At 38.7% G+C, this 26301-nt stretch overlaps 1 protein-coding gene across 2 annotated transcripts in view; it reads left to right on the top strand.

The window, feature by feature from the left end:
• RNF150 (ring finger protein 150) overlaps positions 1–25733 on the top strand; it is a 274961-nt gene extending 249228 nt beyond the window's left edge. For both annotated transcript variants that reach the window (XM_063705557.1, XM_019024916.4), the window contains one exon: positions 18500–25733. In XM_063705557.1, the coding sequence (XP_063561627.1) occupies positions 18500–18618 (119 nt within the window). In that variant the 3' untranslated portion in view covers positions 18619–25733. The remainder of the gene's footprint in view (positions 1–18499) is intronic.
• The last annotated feature ends 568 nt before the right edge of the window (positions 25734–26301 follow it).

Genomic DNA, 26301 nt, shown 5'->3' with positions numbered 1-26301 from the left:
GATAAGCAAATATTTCTTAGATAGGACTTAAAAAGCGAACCATTGACAAAGTTGATACGTTGGCCTTTATCAAAATTTAAAACTTTTAAAATTAGCTAGCTGTGGTGGTACGCACCTGTAGTCCCAGCTACCAGGGAGGCTGAGGCAGAGGGGGATTGCTGGAGTCCAGGGTGTCGAGGCTGCAATAAGCCAAGATTGCGTCACTGCACTCCAGTATGGTCAACAGAGTGAGACTGTCTAAAAATAAATAAATAAAACTTTTGTTCCTTTAAGGACATCTTTAAGAAAATGAAAAGTCAGGCCTCAAGCTGAGAGAAAATATTTGCAATACCTATGTCTAACAAAGAATTTGCATTCAGAACATATAAAGAATTTGCATTCAGAATATACAACTCAGTAAGAAGACAAACAACCCAATTTAAAAATGGGCAAAGCATGTGGGTGACCTGCCTTATGTCACTAGTGGAGCATTGTGGGATGCCTAGTTCAGCTTTTCTTATTTATTTCCTGTTTTTCACTACTACCCACTCCACTCAGCTGAACACAACCACATACACATGTGTATGCATACTCCTCTATTCCGGAAAAATGTGGAGTAAAAGCAAATAAGTAAAAGCTAACATTGACTTCAACATTCACTTTCCAAAATAGATGTACATACTTTTTTTTTTTTTTTTTTTGTGATGGAGTCGTCCTCTGTTGCCCAGGCTGGAGCGCAGTGGCGCTATCCCGGCTCACTGCAAGCTCCACCTCCCAGGTTCACACCATTCTCCTGCCTCAGCCTCCCAAGTAGCTGGGACTACAGGTGCCTGCCACCACACCCTGCTAATTTTTTTGTATTTTCAGTAGAGACAGGGTTTCACTATGTTAGCCAGGATGGTCTCAATCTCCTGACCTCGTGATCCACCCACCTCGGCCTCCCAAAGAGATGTACATACTTCTTAGAACATATATAAAAAGAAGCTCAAGCTAGGTGCTGTGGCTTACGCCTGTAATCCCAGCACTTTGGAAGGCTGAGGCAGGCGGATCCCTTGAGGTCAGGAGTTTGAGACCAGCCTGGACAACATGGCAAAAATCCCATCTCTACTAAAAATATAAAAATTGGCTGGTCATGATGGTATGCACCTCTAATCCCAGCTATGTGGGAGGCTGAGGCAGGAGAATTGCTTGAACCTGGGAGGCCGAGGTGGGCAGATCACCTGAGGTCAGGAGTTCAAGACCAGCCTGACCAACATGGAGAAACCCCGTCTCTACTAAAAATACAAAACTAGCCGGGCGTGGTGGTGCATGCCTGTAATCCCAGCTACTCGAGAGACTGAGGCAGGAAAATCGCTTGAACCCGGGAGGCAGTGGTTGCAGTGAGCCGAGATCGCGCCACTGCACTCCAGCCTGGGCAACAAGAGCGAAACTCCATCTCAAAAAAAAAAAAAAAAAGATATATGTATATATATATAAAATATATGTACTCTTTTATAATATATTATATATATATATGTATATAAAAATTACATGGGTGTGATAGCACGTACCTGTAATCCCAGCCACTTGGGAGGCTGAGGCAGGAGAATTGCTTGAACCTGGGAGGCAGAGGTTGCAGTGAGCTGAGGTCACACCACTGCACTCCAGCCTGGGCGACAGAGCAAGCCTCTGTCTCAAAAAAAAAAAAAAAAAAAAAAAAAAAAAAAAAAAAAAAAAGATTGACGTTGGAAAAAATGTAGAGAAACTAAAACTCTTGTACACTGCTTGTAGAGATGGAAAAACAGTACAGCCATGTTGAAAAAAACTGTTTGGAAGTGACAGGAGGAAGATGGCATAATAGAAAGCCCCAGATCCTCCTTCCTCCATGGAGATACCAACGGACTTAAGAAATGTATATAGACCAATTGTCTTTGGAAGAAATAACAGAAACAAGTTGAGAAGTTCCTGCACTCCAGGCAAGGACAAAGCCAAGTGCTTGGAAGCCCAGGAGGAAAATTCATGGAACCCACTCATTCACCAGAGCCCCTCCCCTCTAGTATAGCATGGTGCCATTGGAGAAAACTCCCAACTCAGAGTTCTTCTCAGGCAGAGAAAGAGAAAAGTGATTGTAAAGTGGGATGTCTAATATTCTGACTTTTGGAGGGGGTGTTACCTAAGGGACTGGCTTCTGTCTTGCCTAAATCTAAGCACAGACAGGAACAAGGCAGCAGGTCAGGGGCCAAAAAAAAACAAAGGTGATGAAGAGGACTTGGTTGAGCACGTGTCTCAAACATAAACACAAGGGGGAGCTCCAGTACCACAGCTTGCTACATAGCACCAGAAAGGCTTCAATGATGCAGACACTGGGGAAGCTTCTGAGTAAAACCGGCAAACCTCTGCAATTAGATTACATACAAAAACCCAGAAAGCACACATCCTCAGAAAAGGCCTGAGAGATCTCCAGAATCTCTAGCTGGGCTGGTTGGTGAACTACCTGTACCTGTATGAAACCAGACTGCAAAGACTGGGAGAAGTGGCAGATAATTCAAATACTGAAGTCCCAACAAAGCATGAAAAGGAGTACAAAGAAACAGGAAAATATGGCCCAATCAAAGGAACAAATTAAATATCCAGAAATTACCCCTAAAAAATGGAGATATATGAATTATCAGATAAATCGTTTCAAAAGAATCATCTTAAAGATGCCCAATGAATTAAAGGAGAGCACAGATAGACAGCTGGATATAATTAGGAAAATGATGTATGAATAAAATGAGAATATCAACAAAGAAAAACTATGAAGAAGAAACAAACAGAAATTCAAGAGTTGAAGACTACAGTAACTGAATTGAAAATTTTACTGAGGGAGATTAACAGCAGACTTGATTAACAGAAGGAAGAATCAGTGAACTTGAGGAAAAGTCACTTGAAATTATCAAGTCATAAGGGCAAAAAAAAAAAAGTGAAGTACAATAAAGAAAGCCTAAGGGACTTATGCTGTACCATCAGGTGGACAAATATGTGCATCATGAGAGTTCTAAAAGAAAAAGGGAGAGAGAAAGGGTCAAAGAGCTTCTTCAAAGGCATAATGGCTGAAAGCTTCCCAAATCTAAGGAAAGATATGAACATCTAAATTCAAGAAGTTTAGTGAGCTCTAAATATGGTAAACCTAAAGAGGTCTACACTGAGACACATTACAATCAAATTGTCCAAAGTCAAAGACAGAGATAGAATCTTGAAAGCAGCAAGAAAAAATTAGCTCATCACACACAAGGGAGCTTACATATGATTATCAGCAGATTTCTTAGCAGAAACCTTATAAGCTAGAAAAGAGTGAGATGATATATTTAAAGTACTGAGAAAAAGGGAAAAAAATGTCAACCAAAAATACTATATACTGAAAAACTGTCCTCAAAACTGAAGGGGAAATAAAGACTTCCCAGATTAACAAAAGCTGAGAGAGTTTGTCATCACTAGACCTGCCTTACAAGAAATGCTAAAGTGAGTTCTTTAAGTTGAAACAAAAGAACATTAGATAGTAACACAAAAGCTTATGGCACCATGAAGCTCAATGGCAAAAGTAAATATGTACACAAATACACAATACTGTAATAGGGTGGTGCATAAATACTGTAATGGTGGTACATAAATCTCTTTTAATTCTGGTATAGAATTTAAAGGACAAAGGTGAAAAAAACTATGTTATTGGATGTAAAATATACTAAGGATATAATTTATAACATCAGTAACTTAGTGTAGAAGGGAATTTATAAGAGTAGAGTTTTTATATGTGACATTATCTGCTTAAAACAGATTATTATAACTCTAACATGTTTTATGTCATCTCTATAGTAACCACAAAGAAAATGCTCAAAAAAGTACACAAAAGATAAATGAGAAACAAATCAAAGTATAGCACTACAAAAAAAAAATGAACAAAACTAACAAGAAGGCAGCAAGAGAGGGAAAAGAGAGATAACTACAACATAGAAAATGATAAAATGAATAATAAGTACTTCCCTATCAGTAATTACTTTAACTGTGAATAAACTCTCAGATCAAAAGACTAAATAAATGAAAAACAAAAGGCAACTATATGCCGTCTACAAGGCAGTCACTTTAGATTTAAGGACATACCTGAGCTAAAGGGAAAAGATGAAAAAAGATGTTCCATGCAAATGGTAACCAGAGAGAACAGAGGTGCTCATATCAGAAAAAATAGACTAAACAACTGTCACAAGAGACAAAGAATGTCATTATATAATGATAAAAAGGTTAATTATTCAGGAAGATATAACAATTATTAATATATATTTACCTAACAGAGCACCCAAATATATGAAGCAAATATGTACAGAATTTAAGGGGAAAATAGTAACACAATAAGAGTAAGAGATTTCAATATCCCATTTTCAAAAATAGATAGAAAACCAGACTGAGAACAATAGGCATAAGTAGAATAGAGCAATACTATAGATCAGTTGGATCGAACAGACATATACAGGACACTCCACCCAACAGTAGCAGAATACACATTTTTCTCAAATGCATATGAAACATTCTCAAGGATAGATCACATGTTAGGCCACAAAACAAGTCTTAAGAAATTTAAGAAGATTGAGTGGCTCACGCCTGTAATCCCAGCACTTTGGGAGGCCGAGGTGGGTGGATCACGAGGTCAGGAGATCAAGACCATCCTGGCTAACATGGTGAAACCCCGTCTCTACTAAAAATACAAAAAATTAGCCGGGCGTAGTGGCAGGTGCCTGTAGTCCCAGCTACTCAGGAGGCTGAGGCAGAAGAATGGCGTGAACCTGGGAGGTGGAGCTTGCAGTGAGCCGAGATTGCACCACTGCACTCCAGTCTGGGCAACAGAGTGAGACTGTCTCAAAAATAAAAATAAAAAAATAAAAAAGAAAGAAATTTCAGAAGATTGAAATCATACCAAATATCTTTTCCAACCAAAGTGAAATGAAACTAGAAATCAATAGCAAACTGGAAAGCTCATCAAAATATAGAAATTAAACAACATCCTCTTTTTTTAAAGAGATGGAGTCTTGCTTTGTCACCCAGCCTAGAATGCAGTGACATGATCATAGCTCACTGCAGCCTGAAACTCCTGGGCTCATGATATCCTCCCACCTCAACCTCCTGAGTAGCTGGGACTGCAGGTACATGTCACTACACTTGGCTCTTTTGCTTTGTTTGGTTTTTCATAGAGACATAGTCTCATTATGTTGCCCAGCCTGGTCTCAAACTCCTGGGTTCAAGCAATCCTCCCACCTTGGCCTCCCAAAGGGCTGAGTTTACAGGCATGAGCCCCCATGCCCAACCAACACTCTCTTGTATAACCAGTGGGTCAAAGAAGAAATCAGAAGATAAACTGGAAAACATCTTGAGACAAATGAAAACAAAAAGGTAATGTACCAAGGCTTATGGGAGGCAACAAAAGAAGTACAAAGGGGCCAGGTGTGGTGGCTCATGCTTGTAATCCCAGCACATTGGGAGGCTGAGGCAGATGGATCCCTTGAGCTCACAAGTTTGAGACCAGCCTGGGCAAAATGGTGAAACCTCATTTCTACAAAAAAATACAAAAATTATCCAGATGTGATAATGTATGCCTCTAGTCCCAGCTACTCGAGAGGCTGAAGTGGAAGGATGGCTTGAGCCCAGGAGGTGGAGGCTGCAGTGAGCCAAGATCATGCTACTGCATTCCAGCCTGTGCCATACAGCTAGACCTTGTCTTAAAAAAAAAAAAAAAAAGTACAAAGGAAAGTTTATATCAATAAATGACTACATTAAAAAAGAAAGATCTCAAAGAACCAAACTTTATACCTCAAGGAACTAGAGAAAAGAAAACAAACCAAATTCAAAATTAGCAGAATTTCAAGGGAATAATAAAGATTAGAGCAGATATAAATGAAATAGAGAATAGAAAGACAATGGAATAAAGCAACAAAACTTGTGTTTTGAAAGGATCAACCAAATTGACAGATCCTTAGCTAGACTAATTAAAATAAAGAGAAGACTTGAATAAATAGTTAGACATTAAAGAGAAGACATTACAACTAATGCCAAAGAAATAAAAAATATTATAAGAGACTACTGTGAATAACCTAGAAGAAATGTATAAATGTATAAATTCCTAGACAAATGCAATCTGTTATGACTGAATCATGAAGAAATAGGAAATTTCAACCAACCTGTCACTAGTAAGGTTATTGAACCAGTAATAAAAAGACCTTTTGTTTAAAAAAAAAAAAAAAAACACCCAGGACCAGATGGCTTTATTGGAGAATTATCCCAAACATTTAAAAAAGAATTTATGACAGTTCTTCTCAAACACTTCCAAAAAAAAAAAAAAAAGACTGGAGAGGAGGGGACACTTCTAAACTGTTTTATGAGGCCTGTATTACCATAATACCAAATCCAGACAAAGATACTACAAGAAAAGAAAATTACAGACCAATATAAGCAATAAATATTGATGCAAAAATCTTTGACAAAATATGAGGAAATCAATTTAAACAGTACATTAAAAGATTATACACCATGACCAAGTGGGATTTATCCCTGGAATGCAAGGATGGTTCAGTATACAAAAAAAATCAGTCAATGTAATACACCACATTAACAGAACAAAGAATGAAAATCACATGATTATCTCAACTGATGCAGAAAATGCATTTGAAAAAATTCAACATGCTTTTATAATAAAAATATTCAACAAACTAGGAATAAAAGAATTCCCTCAACATAAGAAAGGCCAAGTATGAAAAGTCTACAGCTAACATCATTCTAGATGGTGAAAAACTGAAAGCTTTTCTTCCAAGATCAGGAACAAGACAAGAATGCTCACTCTTACCACTTCTATTAAACACAGTACTGGAAGTCCTAGTCAGAGCAATTAGGAAAGAAAAAAATAAATAAAAAGCATCCAAATTGGAAATGAGGAAATAAAATTATCTCTGTTCACAAAATGACATGATATTATATGTAGAAAACTTTAAAGATTCCACATTTCAAATGCTCTTAAAACTAATAAACTATTCAGCAAAGTCAAAGTTTCTAGGTGCAAATTTTTTTTTTCTTTTTGAGACAGGATTTTGCTCTGCCACACAGGATGGAGTACAATGGCACAATCACAGCTCACTGGAGCCTCAACCTGGGCTCAAGTAATCCTGCCAGTTTAGCCTCCCAAATAGCTGGGTCCACAGGCATGTGCCACCATGCCAGGCTAGTTTTTTTTCATCTGTAGAGACATGATCTTGCTATGTTACCCAGGCTGGTCTTGAACTTCTGGACTGAAGTGATCCTTCTGCCTCAGCCTCCCAAAGTGCAGGGTACAAAATTAACATAAAAGATTAGTTGAATTTCTGAACAGTAACAATATGAAAGGAAATTAAGATAACAGTTCCATTTATGATAGCATCAAAAAAGTAAAATACTTAGGAATAAACTTAATGAACAAGGTGAAAGACTTGTACACTGAAAACTATAAAACATTGCTTAAAAAAGTTAAGACATAAATAAATGGAAAGATATCCCATGTTCACGGATTGGAAGACAATGTTGTTAAAATGTCCATACTACCCAAAGCAATCTGTAAATTCAATGGAATCTTTATCAAAATCCCAATGGCATTTTTTTTGTATGGAAACAGAAAAACAGTCCTAAAACTCATATTTACTCCAAATAGCCAAAACAATCATGAGAAAGATGAACAAAATTGAAGGCCTCACACTTCCTAATTTCAAAACATATTACAGAGTGATGGTAATCAAAACAATATGGTGCTGGCATAAAGACAGACATGTAGACCAATAAAACAGAATAGAGATCCTCATGTATATGGTCAAATAATCCTCAACAGTGAGCCAAGACTACATAGTGGTGGAAGGATAGTGTCAAAAAATGGTGTGGAGAAAAGTGGAGGTCCACATTGCAAAAGAAAGTAATTGGACCCTTATCTTAGAGCGTAAGCATACAAAAAAATCACTCAAAATGAATTAAATACCTAAATCTAAGACCTGAAACTGTAAAACTCCTAGAGGAAAACAGGAGGGGGAAAGCTTCATGGCATTGTATTTGGTAAGGATTTCTTGGAAATGACACCAAATGCACAGGCAACAAAAACAAAAATAGACAAATTGGACTACATTACACTAAAATCTTCTGCACAGTAAACAGTCAACAGAGTGAAAAGACAAGCTACAGAATGAGAGAAAATATTTGCAAACCATATATTTGATAAGGCGTTAATATCCAGGATACACAAAGAACTCCTACAACTCAAATTACAGAATAAATAGCCCTATTGAAAAATAGGCAAAGGACTTGAATAGATAATTTTCCCAAGAAGAAGTACAAATGGCCAACAAGCATAAAAAAGATACTTAACATCACCGATCATCAGGGAAATGTGAATCAAAACCACAATGAGGCCAGGCACGGTGGTTTACGCCTGTAATCCCAGCACTTTGGGAGGCCAAGGGCAGGTGAATCAACTTGAGACCAGGAGGTTGAGATCAGCCTGGCTGATATGGTAAAACCCCATCTCTACTAAAAGTACAAAAATTAGCTGGGCATGGTGGTGCATACCTGTAATCCCAGCTACTCGGGAGGCTGAGGCACAAGAATTGCTTGAGCCTGGGAGGCAAACGTTGTGGTAAGCCAAGATTGTGCCACTGCACTCCAGCCTGGGTGATAAAACAAGATTCTGTTGAAAAAAAAAAACACAATGAGATATCACCTTAACCTGTTAGGATGACTAATATTAAAAATAAATAAAATTTAAAAATAAACACAAAATAGTAAGTGTTGATGGGGATATAGAGAATCTTTCTCCCTCTGATCTGATTGAAACCACAGCCAACACTTCAGGAGCCACAGTGACCTGTCTGAACCATTCCACATCCTTCATACACTAAGCCACAGGCAAGTCAAACCATCCACATGCCTTGAAATTTGCTTTGATGATTGCTATAGTCATGCTGGCCCTTCTGGAAGGAATTCCATTTCCCCTTACCTCCATACTTCCCGATACTAATCAGATCTCACTGCCAGCCTACATGTAACCTACTTCATGAATCCTCTTGGTTACCCACTTAGAGGTGATATTTTCCCCACACTTTTGTTTCCTCAACATTTTATTTACACCTCTCTTTTAGCATATGTCACCTTGTATTACATTTCTATGGATACAAATCTGATCTCTTTTAGTAGATCAAATTCAGCTTAAAGTCAGAGCCTGTATTTAGGTCATCTTTCTTTTCTCCACACTGCTCATCAGCAGTGCTGTGTACCTAATACATATTCAATAAACATCTGTTGAATAAAGATTAAGTGAATTGTTGAATGAATAAATGGGGTCTATAGATAATTTTATACGGTTGCAGAAATGGATAAATATGTATGAAATCTGCCTATCTCTCTAAATCCATTTGGCAACTTTCTCTTTTACACTCCTTTTTCATACCAATCATATTTACATTCATCAAAAGTCTTTCATCTACCAGATATTATGCTTAATGTTTAAGGTTCTCTATAGGTGGTACTAATTGGGCATTGTAAAGAAACTGTTGACAACACAATGTGCACTAGATTTGGTCTCCTTCCCTGCAAAAACTAATGTAAAACTAATGTAAAAATCACTTTGCCTCTTCTTTTGGCACTTAGCAAGGAATGACTCAATGAATGAACTGCCAAGGAAATCAGTAAGGAATTTGAGCAGTTGGAGAAAATCTTTCCCCTGCTAGGTGAAGTGTCACAGGGAAAGAAAACCAACAGCAAAGAGATAAAAGCAAAGTGAAATCCTAACTATGTGATCTAATTTAATATACAGGCTTCTAATTTAATATACAGGGAATTCTCCTTCACCAAATCCAAATAAAAACAATGTTTTAAACTTCCCCATCTGAAAGGTGAGAAAGAATTTTCCTAATTTGACCACAAGATGTATATATTTGCAATTATGGAACAGGAATTGAAAAGGCAAAAGTGTCAGTTATATCTGAACAATTCTAGAAGTCACTTGGCCAAATGGATGAATTTGTATCATAAGCCTGCTGGGTTTCCAAATGTGGCTGAGTCTTGTCTGTAAGAGCAACATAGCAGCCAAATAGAACTCTAATAGCTCTGCCATTCCAGAATAGTGCAACTGTCAATTTCACTGACTTGGGTTGAGATCCCACTTCTTCCATCTTCTATGTGCTCACCCTCACCTATAACATGTGAAGCCATCATAGCGGTATTATTGTGAGGGTGACGTGTGATATATTTAATGGCATGGCAAAATGCCTGGCATGTAGGAAGGAGCCAGTCCATCCTAGCTATTAGTATCTACCCTATTGCATACCCTCTGAGGAAAGCGGTCCAGAGACCTTGCCATTCTCACATCAGAGGCCACTCATAAATGGGAAAACATAAACCAAATGGGAGGTAGTTTATCTCCTTAGAAATTCTTGCTAAGCAAAAGAATTCAAAGGAACACATTTCCTTATTGCAAACACGCTGCATTTAAAGTCTAATTAACTTTCCCACTAACATAATGATAGGCTATATAGACACTGCCCCAGCCTGAAGGGAGTTTCACATTCTGCGATGAAAAGACAGCAACATTATAATTCAACCAATGGGGTTGAAAGTGCCTTCCCTATAGTGCTCTTGTACAATACAGGGTTGATTGGAAATTATGCCCTATTTTCAAGAAGATAAGCATCAGTAGCAGTGGACAGAAGGATGCCATTTTTCTTTGAAACCTTACTTTTCAAGTACATGAGGAAAAATAAGCTTTTGTGTAATGCAGAGCAACTCCCAGCATGCAAACACCAGACCTCCTGGAGAATAGGCCACCTGGGGGATTATATTAACCCACCTTATTTTCTCTCAAAACAGAGAGCACTTATTCTGAGGGCAATGTTTGTTAATTCCTAACAGAGGAGGACTTATGCCAGCCTGCTGCTGGTCTGTTCCTTCTTTCATAAGACAGGCAGTAGAGTGAGTAAATAAACCTCATTCAGGGAAGGATAGTTTTCTGCTTTAGCTTTGAATAACCACCATAAAGAAACAATTAAGTAGGAAAGCAGTGACTTCGTGTGAAAACTATCATGTCAAGTTAATAGAACACATAGCTAGTGGAATGTAAACCAAAATATGCATTAAAAAAAAAACACAAACAAAACCAAGCCATTCTGTTGCTTACTGTAATGTGTTATCCAATTCACCAGGGATGCAAAATCATTTAAGTGAACGGTTCTTAGCCTTTCGTGAGTTTGAGAATCTGATGAAAACTACCGGGAAAAGGCCTATATGTAGCTACAAAAGTGTGTATGTAATTTTAAATGCCTAATCCCCCCAGCCCCACCCTGCAAATCACTAATCCTTAGGTTAAGAATCTCAACTCAAGAACAGATTATGGGCCAGGTATGGTGGCTCACCCCTGTAATCCTGGTGCTTTGGAGACCAAGGTGGGAGGACGGCTTGAAGCCGGGAATTCAAAGCCAGCCTGGGCAACATCGTGAGACTCCATCTCTATGAAAAAAAATATTTTAATTAGCCAGATATGGGTGGTGCATGCCAATAGGTAGCCCCAGCTACTTAGAAGGCTGAAGTGAGAAGCTTGCTTGAGCCCAGGAGTTCAAGGTTGCTGTGAACTATGATCACCCCACTGCACTCCAGCCTGGGTGATAGAGCAAGACCCTGTCACTCACCAAAAAAAAAAAAAAAAAAAAAAAAAAAGGAATTATTGTCAAGTTCATGGACTCTGGAGTCAGATAAAACCAGGATTTGAATTCTGTTTCCAACTCTTACTATTATGTAAGCTGTGGAATTTTAAACCTTTTTGAGCCTTGGTTTTATTACCTGAAAATGGAAATAGTAATACTTTCCATGTCATAGTTAATTAAGAATATTAAATTATTTAAAGAACTTAGCATAGGCTGGGCATGGTGGCTTATGTCTGTAATCCCAGCATTTTGGGAGGCCAAGGAGGGAGGATTCCTTGAGATCAGAAGTTCAAGACCAGCCCAGTCAACATAGTGAGACCTTGTCTCTACTTTAAAAAAATAAAATAAAATCAGCTACTCAACAGACTGAGGCAGGAGAATTGCTCAAGATAGAGGCTACACAGGTGTCATGGCAGATGCCTGTAGTCCCAGCTATTCAGGAGGCTGAGGCAGAAGAATCGCTTGAACCCAGGAGGCAGAGGCTGCCGTGAGCCGAGACTGTGCCACTGCATTCCAGCCTAGGTGGCAGAGTAAAACTCCAGTGAGCTATGATTGCACCACTAAGCTCCAGCCTGGGCGAGAGAGCGAAACCCAGTCTCAAAAAAATAAAGCATAGTTCTTGGCATGGACTAAGTACTCAGTAAGCATTAATACTGTTATTAGTTCTTAAAATAAAAAACTTTCCTATGTGGCCAGAAAGCAACTACAATTTTATCTCAATTCTAGAAATATTTACCAAGTGCTTCCTCTTTATGAAGAAATGCAGCAGGATCCTGACATGGGAACACTGATAATGGAATGAGCTTGAGCCAGGAAATTGATAAAGGCCCTGGATATGCCCACCACTGAATAGGGCAGATTTCAGAGTCTTGTCTTCTCAGGGTTGGAAAGAACTTGAACAGTCATGAGGCCCACTGTTATCGACAATTATATCAAAACCACAGCAGAACTACAACTGCAATGCCTGTTTCACAAAGGGAAACTTGTGAGTCTTTAGGTAACATTTTATGTATTTAAGAGGAAAGAGATAAACCAAAGATATCAATAATTTATGGAATAAATGGAATTAATAAACACCACCACTGAGAATTATTTGGTTAACCACAGTTTAGGCTACTGATGGATTTTACTCAGAATTAAAGTGGAAGTATATTAAAGCAATAGTTTTGAGAACAAAGTAGGTCACAAAGCTGCATTTAAAATAGAATAGGCTGGGCATGGTGGCTCATGCCTGTAATCCCAGAACTTTGGCAGGGCAAGGCAGGAGGATTACTTGAGCCCAGGAGTTCAACACCAGCCTAGGCAACAATGAAACCCTGTCTTTACAAAAAATGCAAAAATTAGCTGGGCGTGGTGGGACACGTATGTGGTCCCAGCTACTTGGGAGACTGAGGTGGGAGGATGGCTTCAGCTGTGAGGCAGAGGGTGCACTGAGCTGAGATCATGCCACTGCACTCAGCTTGGGTGACAGGGAGAGACCCTGTCTCAAAAATAAAAAAATAAAATACAGTATTTTCTGCTCCATCTAATCAGACACTCTGTAACATTGTGATAAGAAGATTGAAGACAGAAAATGAGATGACTTGGGATCAGTCTTTAAGTCCACCCCAGCCAATCCAGTAATACTATAGTCTCTCTTTTCCTTGGGTATGGATTTTATTTATAAAAGATGAAGGAGTATATTTAAAGGAAAATGAGGAAATGAATCAATGACACTATATTCTTCTAGTTTTCCTGTTACCATCCCTGGCAATTTTCAGGCTCTTTGGGGGGATTACTTTCCTCTGCTGTTCTTCTGCTCTCCTCTTATGAGATTTCAAACTCAAATAAATGTCTGCACAGGCCAGGCAAGCAGTGTGAACCACTGATGTAGCCCATTTGGTGACTGTGATGACCTGGAGCCTGTGTTCCTTGGGCTAATGGCACAGCTCTTTCTCAGCTCCCACCAGTGGTGTCCATCTGGGAATCAGACAGGTATTACCGTATCTTCCTTTTTCGAAGCCAAATTTCAAATATAAATTTGTATGTGAAATGTCCTGACTTGCAAATATTGGCAACTAATTCACATTTGAAACAAAACAAAACATTGTTCAGGCCAAACAAAACATCATCAAGGGTCACCAGTTTGGGTCTTTCGCTCTAGGTGTTTGGGTTTCTTCAAGTTCTGTCCCTGGCCTTATCTTCTCATGCTACAATCACTTCCTATTAAAACAAAAACAAAAACCTCTCATCTCTTCTGTGGTTTAAAATACCTTCTCTGTACTGAAGGCTTCCAAATGTATTGAGAGTCATGGCCTCTCCTCTAAACTCCAGACTCAAGTATCTAGCTGCCAACTCCACATCAACCTTGGATGTCTTGTGAGCATCTCAAACATAGCATATGCAAACCTGAACTCTTGATGTAGTTCTAACACCTGCTTCTTCTCCAGTTTCTCTGGCTCAATAAATGGCATCTGTATGGCTCAAAAAACATGGGATTTTTTCTCTACTTTCTCTTTTACTGCCCTTGGCTAGTCCATCATTTCCTGTCGATCTTTCATCCAAAAATCATTCTTTGATTTGTCCCCTTATCTCCACGCTTATCACCACAATAAGCCACCATGTTTCATCTGTTCTGCTGTAATAGTTTCCTAACTGGATTCCTTCTGCCCATTGTCCTGCCAATATTTTTCTTGTAACAGCAAGAGTGACCTCTTAAAATGTTAGACAAATCAGATTACCTCCTGTTTAAATCTCTCAATGTTTTACAGTATGTGACAACCAAAAGAAGACAGTATATCAAATAGATATGATCCTACTATGTCAAGTGGACTAAAAGTATTTTTCCTCTATAAACTGGAATAAAAATACCTACATCAAAGAGTGGTTGTATCAAATGAGGGCTAATATTACTTTTACATTAGTTTTTGTTAGTTTTTGCAGAGAAGGAGGCAAATTCAGTCGACATTTATGTTGCTAATAGCTACTTATAGTCCCCAATTAGTACCACCTACAGAAAACCTTCTAAATATTTTGCTGACAAAGTTTTCATTCGTATTACTGTAGCCTCAAAGTAAAACATCTGCCTTGATTAAATTATAAAAACTTAAAAATTATGGAACAAACCAAGTTTGATTAAAAACATAGAACATACTTAGAATAATTTCACATCCTCAGATTATTTTAAAAACAAGTTTTTAAATGGAAAATGATTAGATGATATTGGTGCAATGTTATATCATAAAAATTGAACCATTTTTGTAAATTTCTCTATTTTCATTTATTTGAATTCACCTTTGCCTTGCACTGTAAAGTCTTAATTTCCAAAGTAGCACCATGAATTCAGCAGCTCATAGTTACATCAGTCCCTGTGGCCCCTTTTTCTTTCAGTTCACACACTCCCATTTAGAAAAAACCAAGGTGTGAATGAATCTATGGAATCTGCTGAGGCTGGTGGCTGCAAAGCCAGAATGAAGGTGAGAAGCTGCCACTGTAGGTAGCAGTGAGTTCTGTCTCTATAGAACTGTAACTAAGTCAGCTCTTTATCTGTGCTATTTTTTTTTTTTTTTGCTGCACCCATATGAAAGTCATAAATTCATTCCATGATGAGTTCTTTGGTTGACTTCCAGTTTAATTGTGAGCTGAAAATTTTGGCTTCCTGTGAGCTGAGTTGATTGACGGGCCACTGCAAGAAAAGAAGTGGAAATTTAATTCCCTATAAAGTACAGCTCTCATTTTTTATCTCCAGGAATAAGATTTCAGCTTTCATTACACCTCCAAGTGGGAATTCTCCCATTCGTGTATACTTGTACTAAATATACAATAGCAGGCCTTTTATATTAAGAAAAATTCAAAAATAAAAACAATTTGAAGAATTGTAAAAAAGGCAACTTTGTTTCTCAGTGGTCATTCTATCTAATAATTATTCATCAGGAACCCACTATGTAGGAGGCCCTTACTAGATTGGCATCAACACATAAACATGCATAAACAACAACTGGAAAGGACTCTAATGTATCCAGTCCAAATTCTCATTTTCTAGGCAATTAAACTTTAGCCCTAAAGGAGAAAAACAATTTTTACAAAATAACACATGCAGTTACTAATAGCAGACACTAGAATATAGTATCAAGTAAGATAGATTCCCAGTTCTCATAAGTATAAAGTGTGTGTGTGTGTATATATATATATATATATAGAGAGAGAGAGAGAGAGAGAGAGAGAGAGAGAGAGAGAGAATTCTTCTTGTAAAAATGATGTTTAAGGAGAGCACTGAATAAAAAGAGCGGACCTGCCATATGAAGCTACTCCCAGTCTCTCCTGAAATTCCACAAAAACCACAGTGAAGGGATTTTTTTTTAAAGACAGAGCACGACATGGACAGGGAAAATGCAAGAAGAGACAATAACAAAATTTAGGCAACTGCAAAAAACAGATGAGTGGTCCATGACTTAGTAGACTGGAGACACAGCAAGCCCCTGCATCCGGCTGTGTGGGTTGTGTCCTGCCCCACTTCAGGAGCCACTGCTCACTCAGACTCCAGAGTGAAGCTGTGCTCTGGAGTGGTGCTGTACACACCCTGCACAACAGCACGCCACGACCCTGGTGAGAAAACAAGCACAAATCAGGCATGGGGAAAGGGAGAACCACCACAATTTGCACTTGAGAATTTCCCGAAGGTCAGGGATCAAAGGCACCAGGTGGCTCTGGAGAAGATAAATGAAAAGGAAGTGCACACACACACAGACACACACATACACGCACAAAATGAAGATGGGAGATCATATATAGCAAGCTTAGAATGTATTTTGTAGTGAAGTGTGAGGCACAGATCCAGTTTCACTTTTTTCTAAATGACTAGTTTTCTTGACTATTTGTTGAATGCCACTGTTTTTAAATACCAAAGACTTGTATCTTTACAGAGCTGCTTCCAGGGTTTTCATTTAACCATTGGTCTGTTACACATTGCTATGAACTTCTTGCAATTATGGATCTAGGAAACGGATAAGAGCTAAGTCTTCAGGTTGGATATTTCCCTGTGAAATACCCCATTTCTATAAAACTGATTCTTCAGGCCATAATTCTTTGTTAGTTCTCTTATTTGTCTCCTTGAAAACATCTTAGGAATTCACTGTCCTTCATGAAACTCAGGTATTTTTCTTAACTATGCCACAACATGAAAAAATTACATTAGTGATTATCAGAACAAAAGTATTATAACCATTATTATTCTTTAGTACTTATACATTTTTGTTGGTTTTTTTAATTGCATATTTCTTCTGCAAAGTAAGAGAAAGTACAAGACCTTTTGGGTTGAAAGCTGCCTTTATGCAGCTCAGCTCTCTGGCCTCCTCTGTCCATATTCCCTAGCTTGATTCTGCATTCCAGTCAAATTAAAAACCCTCTGATATCTGCCTGCCCACAGCTCCCTATCACCTCCAGCCATCTGTACATGCTGTTGCTTAAAGGATTATTTCTTCTTATTCATCTGGCTATAATACAGATTATCCTTTAGGACTCAGTTTAGACATTGCACCCAGTATATGGTTACATAGCCCTCTTACCTGCTCCTGTAATACCTGGTACATCTTCCATCCTGGTGCTTATCTCACTGTGTTGTAATTGCCTAGTGAATGGTCAACCTGCCCACCAGACAATGAGCTCCTTCAGGATAGGGATTGTCTTACTCTCCCCTATATCCATAGCCTCTAGCATAATCCTTAGTGTGCAGTAGGGACATGGTAGATAATGTCTTGAATGAGTAAGTGATGTATGTTCATTGAAGAGTATTTGGGAGAACTGAAAAAAAATGTTAACAGAAAATGAATATAAATCCCAACACTAGGGATGACTCTCGTTAGCATTTTTGGTTTCTTTGCTTCCATTTAACTTTCTCTGTTGACCCCATTGCATACAAAGCTTTAAATATTTCTGTTTTCACTTAACAGTATACTGTGAACGTCTTCTCATGTAACTACAAATTCTTTGAAAACGTCATTTTAATGGTTATAACAACATTGTCCTTTAGAAGTAATAGGTTTATTCAGATATTCTCTATTGTTGGTCTCTAAGTTACTTGCAATGTTTTGCTACTGTAAATCATGCTTAATTGAATAGTTTTGCATCTCCAGTTATTTCTCTATAATACATCCTGGAAATGAAATTACTGAGTGAAAATTTTACAGTTCTATATGCAATGTATCATGTACCTACCTACCTCAGTGTACCCTTAACTGTAATATTATCTTGTCTTTTTTAAAGAGTGAAGATTACATAGACAAAAGAGGATATCTTATTTTTACCTTATATGTATTGGTCATTTATATTACACTCTTCCGTGAGTTGTGTAATGGTAACCTTTGTCCATTTTTCTATTGAACTGTTTTTCTTATTGATTTAAAAGCTTTCTATATGTTAAGAATAGAAACCTTTGTGAAATTTTTTGCAAATTCCTGAGTTTGATATGCCTTTTTGATTTTATTTTACATGTGTTTAACATTTTTAAATGTTACGCATATGTAACAATCTTTTCTTCTGTAAATTACCCAATTACTTTTCTAAATAGAATTTCTTGCCCAACTTATGGTAGATATATATTTTCCTACTAAGACATATCCTTAGATGATATATTTTATTATTCTAGTTTCTTTTGTTTGCATTTAACTTTTTGACCCATGTGAGATGAGACTTTAACTAGAGTTTTTACAGAATACCCAATTTTTCTAATACCTTCTCTTGGCCTTTAAAGAAATGTTATTACAAGCAATTGTACTGAAATAAGCAGCATGCAAAGACATAGCTCGGTGTTCACTGTGAAATTTGCTTTCTCCTCCCAGGTGAGCAGGAGCCAGCTGTAAGCAGCGATTCTGACATTTCCTTGATCATGGCAATGGAGGTTGGACTGTCTGATGTAGAACTTTCCACTGACCAGGACTGTGAAGAGGTGAAATCTTGAAAGGACAAATCCAGAAGCAAAGAGATAGTAGGACCCAAGGGAAAGGAAGGGAAGAGTGCTCCAAGACTTGGACCAGGCACACACACACCTCCAGATCACCTTGGCAACTCCAGGGCGCTCCGTTCAAGAATGCTGACGAAAAGCAATATCCAAAGTCTTGTCAATCAGGATGCAGTTTCTCCATCTGTATGGCAGTCTGTGGCCTTGGCAGCTGGGAAGTTGAAAGCTGGTTTCCACTCCTATGTCCAGGTAGACATACACTTCAGAAGCTCCTAAAACAGAGACTGAAAGGCCACCTTTAGGATTTCTTAGTTTCATTTCAATTCTTTCCATGTCTTATCATTCTTGTTTTTGGCATGTTGTTTGATTTCTTTGGCAATTTTTTTAAAGATTATTTGTAGTTTACTTTCCATCTATTCCTTTGTTTTTCCTTTGATGCACTCCAGCTTTTGTATAGGTTTCTGTTTAGAAGCACCAGTTCCTGCTATGATCAGTTTGTATTCCATCTCTGAGATATGTGGTCTTGACCTCCCAGCATGAAGTGTGCATGGCTTTGAGAAGTGCCTCAGCACCCTGAAATGGACTAAGGCCAGCTTTCATTAAGAATCTAAGTTCTTCTAAGTGGGCCTTTAAAAACCCCAGCTGCCAGAGACCCCAACACTAAGCTCTAAATCTGCTGAGGCCACTGCTGGTTATTTTAAGCCACATCACACTTGCTTCCACTTGCCGGGCTTGATTAAGGGCCCACGTGACATGAGAAGGGAGCTCTAGGGAAGCCGTTTCATTCTTCTGGGTCTTACAGTCTTTGGCTGAAATTCTGAACTCAGAAGTCCCCTCCAAGGCATCCAGTCTTTGGTGGTTGTAGGGCTGGTTTTAAAACCAGATACCACATTTTCTTCCTATTGAAAACAAAATGCCAGTTGGATTGGTTTCCCCTGGGCTAGAACAGTTTTTTTCTTACCTCTGTAAGTGGGTTCTGTAAAAAATGGAGGCTTTAGAGAAAAGCCAATCATTTTTAAGTCCAATGGCAAACATAGTGGGGGCTGCAGTAGCACCTAGCTTTTACCTTAATTTCAACACACTTCTGTTGAATCTCACCAGACCATGTGGGAGGATTTAGGTGAATCCCTAGCAGATTGCTTCCCAGGCCTCCCTGAGTGTGTCCAGATACCAAGTGAGGAATGAGGTGTGATTTGCTGTATTGTTTGAACCAAAAAGTATGCAGCATGAGAATTTGCTAGATCGTTTATCCTGACTGAAATAGACAAAGTAAGAGGGAAAGGAAAAGAGGTATCAAGTAAATACTGAAACCCAATGGTGTTTTTAAACTGTTTCTGTTTTTATTCATCTTTTGTAACTATGACAGAAATGTGCTATTTTTTCAGTGGGCAATTTTGTAATATATTCAGACTATCCAGATACAGAGATGACTAAGGTCATTGATAGCGTCTCTGAACAATCAGACGGATCACCTTATCTCTACACAGCTGGCAAACACCAGGCTGCGGCTTGGATTAACTAGGAAAGAAAGCTTTTCTCACTGAGTTGTTTTTATGTATTGATGGGGACTTTTCCACCTCATTAGACTAATACTCATTCAAAAAGAGTTTGGTTCTGCGGTAAATCCTTGCCGCCTGCTGAAACATGGTGTGCAGGTCAACGGAGAATACTAGCTGCTCTTTTTTCACCACCTTTACCAATTTCCTATTTGATGGTTTATAAGTAGACAGTAAGGCAAGGCAGATGATTATTACCCTCAGAAAGGTCGCATCTCCCTAGGAGTCCAATGCTTCCTGTAACGAAATCCACTCTCTATGTGTGGGAAAAGAGGCAGGGAGGAAGGAAGAGAGCTCTGAATCGAGAATCCTAGATGAACCACACGCTTTACTAAGCCTCGGCTTCTTCATCTATAATGTGAAGGGTTTAATAACATGAGTCCCCAAGCTCCTCTGGCTGTAGGACCACAGATGAGCCTTTCAGAGGCAGGATCCATTTTTGCAGATAGCTATGACTTGTGGCAATCAGGCTTCGTAGCTTGAGGAGGTAGAGTTACTTGACATGTACCATATAATAACAGCCTTTGAGACTTGGCACAACTATGGTGCTGAGAATTAAAATCTAAATGATTGAAGTTTTAAGTCCAAGTAGGAGTTGGTTTGTTTTACCTTGTTTAAAAATTGCTGTTAGTCACAGAGTCTGCAATCTCTGGATACCTTCAAATCCTAGCTCTCACTGTGGGATTCTTGATCTCAAAGGTGTTTATTTTTCACAGTCAGCATAGGCTTGCGCCACTGACTCCTCCTTCAGTCGGCTTTGCCCAAAACAAATTTTAGTATTACTGGTATTAAGTTTAGTCCAGTGGAATTAGAAGGATAATTCAATAGCAACAGAAATATAAATTATATTCCATTCTCAGAGAGAGAATGCGCTTTGGATTGTTTAGTCCTCTGATTAACGAGTATTTTCTCTTCCTGCCAAGAACTAGGTGAATCAGGAATTGATTGCATATGCAAGCCCTGGCCACAGCTGCACTTACAGGATGCCTCATAGACGATGAGGGGTCCGAAAGGCCAACCCGAGGCTTGCAGATCTGACCCCAAGGAGGTCCTGCTGCAAACCCCCTGAGCCTTTGCCATTCACTACTTACCAAAGTTTGTTTCTGGAGGATTTTCCCGTAGCTTTGATAGTTTAAAAAAAAAAAAAAAGAAAAAGAAAAAAAAAAAACCTTAACCAGAAAGTTTCTCTTTCAGAAGAAAGGGGAACAGCCCTTCCTTATAGCCTTCTTTACCTCCCCCAAAGAAGAGACTGACTTGGAGACCCGGTAGTCTACAGATGAGTGTCAGAGGGTGTGTGTACCCTCTAGAAGCAAATGCAAACTGTATGTGTATTTGCAGATGTGCATTTTTCTATAGCAAGAGTCTAGACTAGCACTGTCCAACAGAAACGTAATGCAAGTCACAGACATAATTTTAAATTTTCTACTAGCCACATTTTAAAGTGTAAAAAGAAACAGGTAAAGATAATTTTAATCATGTACTTTAACCTAATATTGTTTCAACATGTCACTAATGTAAATTAACGACATGTTTTACATGCTTTTGTGTACTAAGTCTTCTAAATCCATTGTGTCTTTTACACTCACAGCACCTCTCAGTTTGGATAGTCACATGTGGCTAGTGGCTGCCAATTGGACAATGCAGGTCTAGAGTTCCTCCAGTATTCTCACAAGATTCCCTGACCCTTACAAAAGAAAAGAAGGTTAAAACCTTAATTACCTCCAGGGAGAACTGGACACCACCCAAGTCGCCTAATGAGAGGCCCAGAGGTCCATTTATTTTGTAGTGAATAAAGATTCAGGCACCCTTTTTAAAATTTCTGCTTGAACTTTCTAACCATATCATTGATGTCCATGACCATTTGTTGTTACTCCTCTGACCAGTTGTTACTTAAAACTCACACAAACCATGCTGATTTGGTGCTGAAACAAAATTATACCCCTCACTTCTATGGCAAACCCTCAGACTGATATGTGGCACTTAGGAGCCAAAGAGAACTCCAGACTGAAATCACCCAACTTTACCTCAACCCCTTCTTCTTCTTCATGGTTGGTGAAAGTCCTTTCCCAGTGTCCCCCAGTCCCACAGCTGTAGTGAAAACTCACGAACTTGGGAGGAAAGAATGAGAAATATTGACTCCAAATGCAAGACTTTATGTGGCCTTCTTGAAAAAGAATCTTTGGGGGCCTGTGATCATCCGGTCTCTACTTGGTGAATTATGACCACCTCCAACAGCCAGCATTTTACTCCAAGTCAGCATCCACCTGCCACCCCAATGCTATGGGGAAGAAAAGGAGCATTTGCATTCACTCAAAATAATTTAGGGTCACCTTTAGGAACTGCTACCTCCTATGTGGCTAGTCCCTTTGGAAGAGCTGAGCCCTGACTATGAATACAGCTTTTGAACATTGACTTAATCTCTAGGGTTAGATATCCCCTGCAGTGTCAACTCTGGTCATCTACACAGGGAGAGGTAGAGTCTGGAGAAGGCAGAAAATTAAAAGCGGCAAAGGTACCTACCCATTTTTGACATCACATGGTAATGATCAGAATCGTGGAGGCAAAGCTCTGTCCAAAAATGTTCATTTTGTTTTGTTTTGTATTTTCTTGTTTTTAACATTTCCTTCATCCTGGTGAAATATCCTGGAAATTCATAGATCTGGGTTTGGTCATTTCAAAACTCACCATGCCCAGTGGCCATTTCAGTTACTGCCGTGACATCCCTGAGGCTACCATACTCTCAAAACCAAATCAATGCCAGTGATCTAACATAGGATTCTTTCTTATTTATGAGTTTTGTTTAGATGGATATTTTTGCAGAGCATAAAAAATTAAATGACATTTAGTTATCCACTGAATGTGTCACCCTGACTTAAAAAAAATCCTTAAATCAAAACTTTTCAAAAAATCTGGGATATGGAGTCACTCCCTCTGTGGAGCGAGAGCCCAGTCTTTTCTGGTACTAAGGCCACAGAGGCAATTTCCAGTAGCATTTTTATATCTTCTCTCACTTAAGTTTCTTTTCCTTTTCTGTCTGTATCTGTTTTTCTCTGACTGCCTATATCTTACTTTGTATACCCATACATAAATTATTTTCCCATCTTCTCTCTTCCCCTTTTTTTCTGATTTGTTTTCTCTCTTGCAAGAAACTCTGAAATAACCTTCAGAACACAAAAAACTGGAGGTTCTATACCTACAGAGTCATTATCATTATCGTGATTACCATTGTTACTGTTGTTGGTGTTTTTCCTCTTTTTATTGTGTAGCAATATCCATATTCACTTCTGATGAGGCAAACCAGTTTACTATAAACCAATGTCCTCCCTAAAGGAGTCAGTTTCATTTTCACTTCTCACATCACCAGTTGTATCGCAACCCATCTTACAACCATTGCCATGTTTTCAGGCTTCCTTGCCATAAATGTTTCCTGGGCAAATAATGGCAAAGCAACAATTCCAGAATGCTGTCTAGATCTGCTTTCTCCCACCCTCAGCATTTGACCCTCCTCATTCGCCTGAGCCCCCAGGGTTAGGATTTCTTGGAAAAACTTGTATACTGTACCTGATGGAATGCCCATTCTTCCTAACTACTTAGCACAAGTGCTTGCTCATCGTAAGTGATCTGAGGGCCACTAATTCCTGAAGACTGACAAAGAGACACGAAGAGACTACCCTCTTAAGATGGGGATGCATGGTTCTTCATGCAGTGCTCTTGGCCACCGAGATCCTTCATCCATGCCATTGCATGGATGAATACGTTTGATGTTGGCAGTTAAAATGGGATGGGAGTGTCACCCTGCAGGAAGTAAGAAAAGAGGATGGCAGGATCTCTGATCAGGGAGCTGGTCAAAGCAGGGCTGGAAAGCTTCTGTGCTTAACAAAATGTGCGTGCTGTCCCCAAGTAAATGCTCATCCCTAGGTTTAGAGCTGACCTGGGTTTTGGGGAGTTTATATTTTTAAGGAATTAAATACTCATGAGTTAAAATACTCATGATTGCAAAGAAGATCTGGATTGCCTGAAAAATAAATTAATTCTAAGAAGCTAATATGAGTTTCTCATCATCCCTTAGCTCTTCCTTTTCCCTCCTTTTGTCCTCACTCAACCCCAGACCCTGTGTAATAGGAACATTAATTTTTAAAGACCCACAGATCAATAGCCACACTCTTCCACTCTACACCTTTTATTGACACCAAATTATCATCCCAGAACTAATGAAGCAAGTCCAGATGCTAGACGTGGCCCCTTAATATCGAGCAATTTGATTGCAATCCTGCTTGTTCTACAAGAACCTGCTGAGGTCAGTCACATCTCTCTTCACCTGCCTTGAGTGCTTCATAATCACGTGGCTTTTTCAGGAATTTCAGTGATCAAAGATCTCCTAATTCTGTGCTACCACTGACGTTTGCACTTAATACAGAGCCATTTGCTCTGTGGCCACCTGATAAATATTTGCCGATGATAATGATAAGACAAAAATATACACGTCTATTAAGAGGTCTGCAATGTCTGAACACAGTGAGGGAGAAAAATCCTTAGAGAAGGGCGCTTAATCTGAATTACCCAAAGTGATTGCTTGGCAGAATATCTGTGGTCTGTTATCCTTAGTGAAGTGACAGGCTTGGAGAAGCAGGGAAATGTGGGGACCATGTGTGCTCTATAAACCAAAGACTGATCACCATCCAAATGAACACATGTTTCTTCCATTGACTAGTTGAATTTTCTCCTAATGTTCTCATAAATAAAGGCGAAGGTGGGTTGCATGGTTGAATGAAACCATTAAACCTTATGGGGTTTTCTCTTGCAGACTGTTGATTGACCTTACTAAATCCCGAAATCTAAAAAATGAATTGCGGCCTTAGTACCACACCATCTTTAAAGTCTAGTGTTTAGTCCCCTTTTCTTCAAAACTTTCCAACAAATCTAGCGCTTTACTGAACTCAGAACATTGTTCTCTTTGAGAATGTGAAGATTTTAAATAGCCAAAGAATTTTCATGTATAAGAGCTAGCTAAATATAGTATATCCTGCTCTTTCGAAGACGATACAAAACTGTTGCCTGTACTAATGGGTATAGTAGAGCAGTTGAAGAACTAACACATACATGGACTTTTCGGTCTGAATTTGTGTTGGCATCTATGGTACTTACTGTTCAGTAGGATGTTATTGCAAGGAGCAGAGTGCCCTCTGCTGGAGTAATCGCAATTATTCTTGCAGCAGATTAATTTGACTTGGGTCACGAATTCAACAACCAGTTACTTGCCTTTCATCATACAATTTCTTCGGTAGTTGAGAATTTGGTCTACGTTTATCAAATGAGGAAAGAGTGTCACAAACTCTAAAAAGTTGAAGGAGACCCCACAGATCTTCTCACTGTCGGCAGCCCTTACTTCTGCAAAATGTTGAAGGATAATGTTGCTCTGTTTGCAAAGAAGATGCCTCTGGCTAGAATGTTTGTGCAGTTATAAGCAAGGGACTCTTGTTTTTGTAAGTTATCTCAACTTTATTCTTGTGAAATTGCAAAGGAAGATCAATAAAAAGACTTCTTTCATATGAATGTAAATGGTGTGAAATACTGATGTGTTTTGTACATGTACATAATATATTTACTTCCTGCTTTCACATTAGTAATCTGAGATGGTTCTACCATTTTATAATTAGAAGGAGATGTAGGGGTGGGAGTGGGGAGGGACTGTTATTTTTATAGAGGGGTGTCCCTTACGTTTAGAAAATGAAATAATTTTGTATTTGTGAAAAGTTACATTCCATCCATTTTCTGGAAAAATAATGGGTATTGTTCTTTAAAATGTTCATGAGCTGGGAGGATGATTATTCTGGTTTCCAGGGGAAACTCTCAAGCAGTACATATATGATACTCAGTTTTGTAGACTGCAGACCATAACCAGCAATTGCCAGTTGCAAAAATGTGAAAAAGAAATAACTTATTTTAACCACTTTGTACAGCACATTATTTCCCACTAGAAAAAAATCTGCAAAGAATGAATTTACAATTGTAAATAATCAGACATGACATCATAAATCAATCTTCCTCCCTACTAGCAAGAGGAAATTCCAATGGCTTTTTTTCCATCCTAACACAAATTACTTTTATTGTAAACAAATGCTTCCAA

Source organism: Gorilla gorilla, chromosome 3 (assembly GCF_029281585.2).
Source record: "Gorilla gorilla gorilla isolate KB3781 chromosome 3, NHGRI_mGorGor1-v2.1_pri, whole genome shotgun sequence".
Taxonomy (NCBI): domain Eukaryota; kingdom Metazoa; phylum Chordata; class Mammalia; order Primates; family Hominidae; genus Gorilla; species Gorilla gorilla.
The sequence above is the reverse complement of the archived record's forward strand: the minus strand, read 5'-3'. Positions and strand labels throughout refer to the sequence as shown.